The sequence below is a fragment of the Olea europaea genome, chromosome 5 (genome assembly GCF_002742605.1).
Source record: "Olea europaea var. sylvestris chromosome 5, O_europaea_v1, whole genome shotgun sequence".
Taxonomy (NCBI): domain Eukaryota; kingdom Viridiplantae; phylum Streptophyta; class Magnoliopsida; order Lamiales; family Oleaceae; genus Olea; species Olea europaea.
Genome location: NC_036241.1, coordinates 12260877 through 12272261, shown reverse-complemented (window position 1 = coordinate 12272261; position 11385 = coordinate 12260877). Strand labels below are relative to the sequence as shown.

General features: G+C 32.6%; 1 protein-coding gene across 1 annotated transcript in view; it reads left to right on the top strand.

The window, feature by feature from the left end:
- Positions 1–4068, top strand: part of LOC111394675 (7-deoxyloganetin glucosyltransferase-like) — a 15366-nt gene extending 11298 nt beyond the window's left edge. The window contains exon 3 of the mRNA XM_023020604.1: positions 3328–4068. Within this exon, the coding sequence (XP_022876372.1) occupies positions 3328–3965 (638 nt within the window). The 3' untranslated portion in view covers positions 3966–4068. The remainder of the gene's footprint in view (positions 1–3327) is intronic.
- Positions 4069–11385: the final 7317 nt, after the last annotated feature.

Below are 11385 nucleotides of genomic sequence, written 5' to 3'. Positions count from 1 at the left end.
CTCCGGGTCGACCTTTACACTATATTAACTTTTTGGACAAAATTTATTTAAAATTTTGGGCCAAATTGTAAATAATCAAATTCTTGGGTACAAAATGAAATTTAAATTTTGGCTTATTCCGGTTGTTTTATTTTCTTTTAACAGTCGACTGTTTCGATTGTTTACCGACCAAACAGTCGACTGTTTACCGACCAAACAGTCGACTGTTAGCCGACTGTTAACCGACTTAACAGACACGACTTTTAAGAACAGTATGTCTGTTCGGATTTTTGAGGCTTGTCTGAAAGGTGATGACTGTTCGAATGGCCACGAACATGTCTATAAATAGCCAACCTTTATACCAAAAAATTTACACCATTTTCATTGCAAATTTTCTGTGCTTTGAATCTCATTTCCCTCTCTCTCGTTCTGATATTGTCTCGAAGTAAAAAATATTTCGTTGAGTTCGTTGGAACTCCTACAGACTGCAGTGCTGCTTTCGTAGGAGACGAAAAATTCGTTCTATCCTGGGAAACGATTGCTGGACGCCTTTAGCACCATCGAAGGCAGCAAATTCGTTTTAAGGACACATCGTGAAGTCGGTGGGCTCGAATTACAATTTTGGATCCTGTTGATCAATTCTTGCATTCAGGTAATTCTGTCGGATTGTTTTCGAAGGAGTGAATTCAAACTCTAGAAACAACAAAAACTTGAAATTCTATCTTTAAACGTCAATCTTGTTAAGTGGAGTAGTCTAAATAATTATAAGTTGGTCTATATTTTCATTTTTGTTCGATATGAGATTTTATTCCTTAACATGTTCTTGCAAGATGGTAGCTCGTTTGAGTAGACCAAACCTGAAATTCGTGGGCTCATTTTTTGAATCTTAATCAGATCAAATCCCTCATTTTGAGTTTAAAGGGCTCTAATACAATGTTAAAGCTTAGAGTTTCATTTTAAAAGGTCAACCTTATTAAAATGAGTAACTCAAATCCTCATAAATTGTTCTATATTTTCTTCCTTATTCGATCTGGGATTTTATTCCTTAACAATTGAATTTGAACCTGTGATGCCCGGACCCTTCTTTTTGGTCGACATACTCGTGTTCACACGACATGACACAGGTATGGGTATGAAATACGGGGTGTACATGGCAAATTTCAGCCGGACACAGCAAGGGATGGAAACTATTGGACTTCCGCCGTCACCATTGTTGCAGAGAATCGCGTGGTTGCTGGTTTGGGGAAGGAGGGGTAGTTGGACTTGGGCCTGTTTTTTGTTTTTTTTCTAGGCCTTTTGGGCCCTTTTTCTTAGGTTGTCCATGGAGAACAGTAGTTAAGCCTGTTTTGTTTTTTAATTGTTGGACCTTTTTTTTAATCCATTGTGGTTGAAGTATTGAGAAAAATTGACAAATCAAGTGTTAACTTTGACATAATTCAATTTTTAGGTGTCAAGTTTTAAATTGCAAAACTCAAATATTAGCAAATTAATTATAAATATTTATTAATTAAATTTAACAAGGTTACAAATATATAATTAATGATCACATATACATAATTATAGGTCACAACTTTTTTACCGGTCACATATTATCAAATTCATAGGTCACTGATTATTTTGAGGTCACAAATAAAAAAATTTATAGGTCACCGATTATTTTATTGGTCACAAATCAAAAAAATTACAAATAACAGTTTATTATCAATTACAAATTTTCAAATTTGTTGGTCATAAATTATATTTTAGTTAGTACTAATCAAATTTTAATGTCACAGTTTAATAACTAAATAATTGGTTCACCGCTACCAATACTCCCACCACTTGCGACCACTATTGTTAGCACCACAACACTACCACCTCCACACCACCATTGCCATTGCAGTCGCCATCTGCCACCACCTCCACCAACCGTCGTCAGATCCACCGTATTACTAGTACCTCTACCTGCACAACCAACAAAAACGCTAAAACCCCCCAACATCACCAAAACACCCCCAAACCACTGTCTAATTCAATAAAACCCACTCCCAACCGCCAAATCCACCACCACAAAACCCCACCACACAAACACCATCACCGCCACAGTGGTGTTTTGTGCTGAAAAGAAAATATTATTGAAATTCAGCAAATCTAGTTGAGTAATTTGGCAGATCAAATTATAGAAATCCTCTTTTCATTGTCGCGTTGCGGCAGCGATCTCCAGGAGTATAGCATTGACGATTTAGGTTCTTTTCCCCTATGTTCTTTATCTTCTTCTTCAAAAATCGGCAGATCAAATTATAGAAATCCTCTTCTCATCGCCGCGCTACTATGATGGTCTCCGACAATGGGCAATGATCTCCGGGAGTAGGCGGCGCCGTCGGAGGAGTGGCTTAAGTGGGAAGAGTGAGAAGGAAGAAATGGAGAGAAATGAATATGAATTTTAAGGTCTATAATTGGATTGAGATGAGATAGTGTTGATATATTTAAAATTGATATTATTAAGAGTCTGTTTGGAAGTGATTTTGAAAATTAATTTTTTGATCGTTAGGAGAAAAGTGGGGTCCATCTGTGAGAGAAGAAGTCAAACATGACGACTGAAATAGTGAAATAACGGTCAAAAAATTAATTTTTTGGGCTAAAAAATCACTTCCAAATAAGCTGTAATATTAATTGTTAAATCAATACCTGAATTGTGAATTAAAAAAAAAAATTCACCTAATTTTTGCACTGAAATCTTGAAATGCCTAGAATTTTGTAACTTCCTCTTAAGTATATTTACAGCATTACACTTTTATTTGTTGGGTTTATTTATCTCTTTCTTTGAATTTTATAGTCTTATTGGCTGAGTATACATGAGATTTATTATTTCTTAAATATGGTTTCTTGTTCTTTCAATCTAGAGAAGATCATTTTAATTAGGAAAAAAATAAATCATGGTAAATGTTGTTATAAAAGTTTTAAAAAAAATTTAAAATGTAATTTTTCTATGGCCAAAATGATTGACAAATAATTATAAAATCAACATAAATAAATGTTTTTGAACACTTTAATAGCATTTTCTAAAATTAATATTTTTTTCAAAACTTGAAAAAATAGAAGTAATCAAATAATAGTTGACAAGTTTATTTTTTAACAATTTGCAACTAATTATTGTTTAACTTTTTATATGTGATTTTTTGGGGAAAAAATTGAAATTTAAAAAACGTACCCACGTACTCGTATTCGAAATTTGCACTCTTTTTAACCATGCTCTTGTATTCTACATTTTGAAAAATATAAGATTCGACACTTAGATATGTATCTGTATCCGATACTCGTACTCAAGTCCAAGCAACTTATGTTTAAACTCTTGAGTTGTTTCAACAGGTAACCTTTGGAAAGAAGAGACAGGGTGTCTGGAGTGGCTTAACCCAAAGAAACGGAACTCAGTGGTGTACGTGAACTTCGGTAGCATAACAGTCTTGACACCGCAGCAACTCGTTGAATTCGCTTGGGGACTTGCGAATAGTAAGAAAAACTTTGTTTGGATAATCAGGTCAGACACTGTAGTTGGCGATTCTGCTAATTTGCCGTCTGAGTTTGTCGAAGAAACTAAAGAGAGAGGCCTCATTGCAAGTTGGTGCCCACAAGAACAGGTGCTCAACCACCCGTCTATTGGAGTTTTCCTAACGCATTGTGGCTGGAACTCGACAATTGAAAGCATGTCTTGTGGTGTGCCGATGATCTGCTGGCCATTCTTTGCTGATCAGTTCATTAATTGTAGGTTTTCATGCACGGAATGGGGTGTTGGCTTAGAAATTGATAATAATGTCGATAGAGTTGAAGTAGAGAAGATTGTGAGGGAACTAATTGATGGAAAGAAGGGTAAGAAGATGAAGAATAAAGCAGTTGAGTGGATGAAAAAGGCTAAAGGAGCCACCGAAATCAATGGTTCATCTCACTTGAACTTTGATAAATTTGTGGAGGTGCTGCTGTCCAAGAAGAACAATAATATGATGGCTTGATGAACATTCCACATGTAATGGTTCATCTTTTCTTTGGAGAGTTGACCACAGAGGCCTAATTGAGAATTTGCAATTATTTCAATATTAAAGTTTTTTCTAATTACTTGCTCATTACAAACCAGCGGTGAAGAGGGAAAATAGTTATATCTTTTAACATCTCAAGACATGCAGGAAAAATGCAAAAAGCGTTCAACGAAAATCAAAATACAGACATAACAATAAACTTAATAAAGCAGCTACGTGACATTTTCGCTTCTCTTTTCTGACATTGCACTTCAAGAAATACAAATTACTTTGCATCTTGTACGAAACTTGGAGATGAAAAACTACTTTTAATTGAGAAAATGATAAATTCGAGAACGCTCTACTTTGTTTCATAGATTAACTTGCATAAAATGACTAATATCTCAAGCCTTATATAGGCTTTAAATTATGTATCTAATCTAGTACATATATCCAATATTAATTGTTCGTGCATCTTGAGACTTCATGAATTTTATCTTCAGATGTTGTTTGTCAACATGGGCTCAAATAAAATTATACTTCATATTGATGTACTAACTTCAATCATGAAAAAGTGGATTCTTGACCAACAATAATGTTGACTTGTTGTCAACGAGAATCTCAGTCAGCACATCCTGTTGCAAACCAACTTCCTTTAACAAATTTCTAATCCAATTGCTTGACAGAACGCAAAATGTAACAATAACATACTCCAGGCCCCTTGAACATGATTTATAGTACTCTAAGTAAGCTTCAAAACTTCGAAAATGCATCAATCATCAATAACTTGTGAAAATATCTAGAGACTTCACGAATTTTAACTCCACATATTATTTGTCAACACATACTCGAACAAAATGATACTTCATATTGATGTACTCACTTTGATCATGAAAAAAGTGGATTCTTAACCAACGATAATATTAACTTGTTGTTAGCAAGAATCTTTATCAACTCATCTTGTTGCAAATGAACTTCCTTTAACAAATTTCTAATCCAATTGCTTGATAGAATGCAAAAATCTAAGAGTACAATATACTCCACTTCACAACTTGAAAGCAATACAATGAGTTACTCCTTCAAAGACTATGTATAAAAGTAGTATCTCTAGTAAAGAAAACATGACAACTTGTTCGGTTTTTATGATCATCTCTACCCCAATCATCCTTGCTATAATAGACAAACTTGAAATGATTAGAATATGAACAAGTTGATGCATCGATCTTTTTGTGACCTACAAATGTGTTATGGTGAGGAACTCCATATACAAAATAACGAGACTAGCCCCCCCACAAAATTCTTAGGTCGTGCTCATGTCAAATGCCTTGTACTTCCAACAAAACTCTTGTAAAAATTAGATCATCTACATAAAAATTAATCAAGATATTACCATTAAAATTCAACTTCCTATAGAGCGTGCTCCCATTGCCTTGAAGAATATCAAAAATCTCCATAAAAATTATATGAAAAATAAAAATTATTATTTTACTCGTTAATTCTCTTAGCTTAGGTTTATAATCAATCCACTTGACTATCTCTACAAATTTCGAGCAGCCCTATGTCACGAGATGTTGATAATTGAACCATTCACTCAAAAAGTGATATTTGTTTGGTTATTGATGTGATATTTTCTTCCAAATTCTTTCAACTAGTGATGTATCTTGAGAAGCTATCGCTCTAGTCCTACTATATATAACAATTGTCAACGTTTTCTTGTACATAAGATAACAATCCTATCGAAGCTCGTTAGTTATCATTGTACAAAAATTCGATCTCGTTGATGCGAGAATCCCAAAATACAGGCTTGGAGCATGTCTTTTAATAATTAGATCGATCATTCGTTCTTGTTGACACTGCAGTTCCACATTATGGTATTGTTTACCTACAAATTTGCAAATGGCTTTGTAGTCAATTGATTCTTACAATTACCTATATTGCATCATAGTGACATTCTAGCAGTGCATAATTATTTCTCTCGAAGTACTATAGTCAAATGGCCCTCTTTACGCTATTCCTCATTATTCAGCGTAAATGCTTGGAGATATTTTTACATGGAATAGAATATTGTTGCTAATTATTTGTATATGATTTTGGGTATTTGGGATACGATACTGTAATCAATGTTCAAAGATTTTCACCAATATACTATCATATCTCCCTATGATACATGATGCAACATGTACACGTGCAAGGCATATGTTTGAATCTGAAAGATGGGGTCCTTCAACCTTGTGAAAACACAGATAACCAAAGTAAAAAAGATAAAAATAAATAAATAAGATGATTGTGAATACTTAAATATGGCATTCAGAATGGGATGACAATGGTGACTTAAATGGAATTTCCCTACTATTTGTCGTACTATTCGGTGTCTGTATAGATATACTTCTTGATGCTTCGGCGGTTACTTTGGATAGTTATAGATGCAGTATGTTCTTTCTATTCAAAATATAGAGTGGACAACTAAGAATTAAGATTAAAAAAATGTGTTTCCATACTTCCAATAGCTAAATAGATCCTTTTGAGTAAGTTGTGATATCTTTTAAGTTTTCCAATTGATAGACACATTTAACCACAATCATATACCCATTGCACATTATCTCGTCATTTGATATTAAGGGTTTGTTTGATGGAATTTATTTGAAAATAATGAGTTATTAAATAGAATTTTTTTTCGAGAATATGTAGTTAAAAATTAAGGAAATTTTATTGATTTTTGAGTAGAATATTTTATTGTGTGAATGTGTGGTAGAAAATGGTACTATTGCAAACAATTTAAATTTTTAAAGGATGACAAACATGGGCTAAATGTTAACCTCCAATAATTGTATTGGCATACCTACATTGCAAAACTAAATAACAAGATATATGAACATATGCATGATTTTCTATTAGTGATGGCAACGGGGCGGGTTCGGTGCCCACCCCGTGCCCCGCCCCACCTTCGGTGGGGTAGGAAGCTTGCCCGTTTCCTGCCCCGCTTTTTTTTCCTCTCTCTCTCTCCAAATTTCGAGTTCAATAAAATACAGATAATATTCAAACTGATAAAGTTAATATCCAAAATAAACGCTACAAATCTTAAATATAATAATCGCTATTGGTACATAATATTGATTATTAGGATGAACAAGATTTTTTTTTTGTTTTTTCCTTTAATATTGTTACAAAAGTTGTAACCCCACACGGTTTAATTTATTACAATATATAGATTTTCAAATTTGTTCAATTGAACATGTTATATCTCTTTATATTTGTTTTTATCAATATAATATCAATTTGACAAAGTAACATAATGGTATATATAAATTAGTCAAGTTTGATAAGACTTGTACAATTGAGGATACAAGAAAATAGATCATATCCTTCTATTTGAAGCAAGATGAATCCCAACATTTTAATTAAAAATAATAATAATAAATTCACGGGGCGGAGGGCGGGGTAAATTGCCATTACTATTTTCTATCCTTCCTTTTTATTTCATTTTTTATGGCAATAATATTTTTTATGTTGTTCTCAAATTGAAAGAATCTAGAACGGTCTAATACCACTACAAGTTTTAGGATTTGCCGAGTTTTCGTTCCAGATTACAAATTGTTCAATTCAACCTTACGTGCAGAATTAAGTTAACTAAAGCAACAAGTCACTTTAATTAATTGTCCAAGTAATTAATCATACAATTCAATTTGTCCTAAGTTTAAATGTCGCAAGTATAATTTGGACAGCTATAAAAACAATAAAGAACACCAAAAGTTGTTGACGGAGAAACCCAATGTGGGAAAAAACTCCGAGACCAAGTCAGTTACCTTCACTATTGACAATTCAGAGCATACAATGATACGCTTATCAAGTACCCATTAAGACCCGCTGTCACAGCCTCACGATCTACTGCCGTAGACACCTCTAGCTCTAGAACTCCTGATCTACCTCCTACAGTCTTCTGCTGTCATAGATTTCTCTAGCCTCCTGCTAGACTCGTGCTATATCTCCTGCAATCCAATCTGCTCTCTCCTACAACCTCCTGGTCTGTGCTGAACGTTTCTCTAAGTGAAACACCAAGAACCGTCTGTTCTTATGCTTGTAACTACGCCTCAATTCACCTCTTTCAATCCCCCAATGAGAGAGTCACTTCCTCAACAGATTAAGGAAAACACAATGTTTTGGGTTATGAAGATTGATGTTTTTCCCAAGACCTTGGTTGCCAAATCACAAGATGAATGTATGTGAATTCTTCAATGAACTGCAGCTTGGATCACTCAATGATGTTATCAATGTGTTTGGCTATGAAAGAATAATGTAGCAACCTCGAATTTCATGTCCATGACTTCTGTATTTATAGTTAGGGGTAAGAAAGTGTCATGGGCTGCTTAAAACTCTCAAAATCGCGACCTAGAGTTTGGCCAGATGACACCGTCGCTTGAGCAAGGAGCAAGCGATAACTGAGCAGTCGTCAGTATTTTCATTATAACTTTCTCTCAATGTCCGATTGAGGTAATTCAAAATGCGTTAAAAAAAATTTCAAAGGGCTACAATTCTTATAGAAATAGCCTTGTCCAAATTCCAACATTTTATATGTGAAAAATACGTTGCAAATCACGACTAAAAATCTGGAATATAATTTGTGTGGCTCTTTGATATCCTTTAGACTTTCAATTGCATTCCGATGATCTTGTGTGATCTTCTTGGACATCTTGGATTCCTTCAACGACTTGAACACATATTTACCCCACTTAAACAAAATTTCACCCTAAGCCCTTGACTTTTACAACAATGTTCAATTGAGTCCCTCACTTTTACAAACATACAATTAAGCCCATTTTGTCTACAGAAATGTCAATCACACTTTCAGACCTAACACAAATTTACATCTTATTTTCATTTTATATCTTTGGATGCCGAATCTACCAAGTGTGTCGTATGAACTCAAACATAAATATGATTAATAACAAGTGAACTATGACCAATGTTTATAGATCCATCCTAAGTCGCTACAATAACTCAAAAAACTCCAAAGATATATAAATCACCAAATAGTCATGACTACGGTATATGGTTTTTGTTTGTACCGATTTGCAGTTCCTATGCCACGAAGTGTTAGCTAACACTGCCTATGGTGCTTTTTTTTCCCAACTATTACTTCAACAATTTTCACCAAAATGTGCAACTTTCACACAAAAAATGGTACAATTTTCACACTATCTTATTTAGCACCTATTTGATTTAGATAAAAATCATATTTATAGTAAATTTTTATAAAATTTGATAGAATATATGGTTGAAAAATTGTGGATCATAGATTTTCGTGTGTGGTTAAAATTAAGCGTTAACTTTGAAATTGATTTTAGTCCAATTTTTTAGTGTAGTAATAATAATAATAATAATAATAATAATAATAATAATAATAATAATAATAATAATAAATCCCTCCCTTTCCTTATTTTTAAATTTTCAATAACTATTTTATTTTGAAAATTATTTAATTACAAATTTTATAACTACTAAAGTTACTAAATTAAAAAATTACATTTAATTAACTAAAATAGCATTTATATTAAATTTAAATAAAAAATTATTATACTTAATATCATAATTTAAAATAATATATTATATTTAACGTCATAATATAATATAAAATTTTCACAAAACAAATATATAAAATCCAATTAATTTTGTTACTTAATTTTCAAAATTAAAATATTCATCTAACAATTGATTAATTAACTAATGCATTTTGAAGTGTAATATAAGCCTGTTTATCTTTGATTTGTCATTATGAATAAAAAATTCGACTATTTTCATCTACAACCATTTCAACTCTTGAAATCATAACTTCAATCCCTAATTTTCAATTAGTACATCACCATTATGTTCATCCTCGATTATCACTTTGTATAGAATAATCAACGCAATTACTATAACATGTAATACATGATTTTTTGCAAAAAAATCATGTTGATCGTGCCACAATCGTGATTGTGAAACGCTAAATGCGTGCTGCGGGTCTGTTTCACATTCCTTGCAAATAATTATTTTTGGGAACCACCTGAATCATGAATTATTTGTGCAACAGTAGAGCACGTTACACCAAATTTGGGCACCAATCAAATTGTCCTACAATTATAATCATCGTCACTTTGTTCACATTGACTTTGGCCTCTCTTCGTAATTTGTCAATTAAGGAAGAAAAGAATTGATTTGTATAGTTGAACGGAGCATTGTGGTGAAAAAGATTTCGTGTGTAGTCAATTTTGCCTTTATAATGTCATTATAATATGGACTTGAAATAATTAGAATGTAAATGTCAACAAAGTCTTTCTTTTGGATGAATTTTTATTATGCCCATGTTTGGTGGGAATTAAAATCAGATTTTTAGTAAATTTGGATAGAAGTTGATAAGTTGTGTGCTTAAAAAGTTATGAAACCAATAAAATATATGATTGAAATTAATTGTTAAATTTGACTTAGATTACAATCTAGATTTTGACTTGCAAATCATATTGTACCAAGACGTTTAATGACAAAAATATAAAAGCGACGGTCTTCTTCATGAGACCAACCATTAATTTATTCATCAATTATAAATTAAGTATCAATACTTAGGAAATCATTTTTGTATATATATATATATATATATATATAATTCAAAGAGTTTAATGTATTATATAATTATACAGGTAACCTCTTGTAATCTTGTTCGATTTATGGATTGATACAGTAGTGTTGTCGATTTTATCCCACAAGTGGACGGATCGTAACAAGTAGTAAAGTGGACCTTTTGAATCCGAATTATCGTTCCCACGAGAACTATACTTTAATACTCAATTTATTATTTCTAACTTCTATTTGACGAAAATAAACGAGAACAATGATTAAAAGTGATTTTTTTTCTAACTACTTACAACATAAAATACAATTTTGGATCCTGTTGATCAATTCTTGCATTCAGGTAATTCTGTCGGATTGTTTTCGAAGGAGTGAATTCAAACTCTAGAAACAACAAAAACTTGAAATTCTATCTTTAAACGTCAATCTTGTTAAGTGGAGTAGTCTAAATAATTATAAGTTGGTCTATATTTTCATTTTTGTTCGATATGAGATTTTATTCCTTAACATGTTCTTGCAAGATGGTAGCTCGTTTGAGTAGACCAAACCTGAAATTCGTGGGCTCATTTTTTGAATCTTAATCAGATCAAATCCCTCATTTTGAGTTTAAAGGGCTCTAATACAATGTTAAAGCTTAGAGTTTCATTTTAAAAGGTCAACCTTATTAAAATGAGTAACTCAAATCCTCATAAATTGTTCTATATTTTCTTCCTTATTCGATCTGGGATTTTATTCCTTAACAATTGAATTTGAACCTGTGATGCCCGGACCCTTCTTTTTGGTCGACATACTCGTGTTCACACGACATGACACAGGT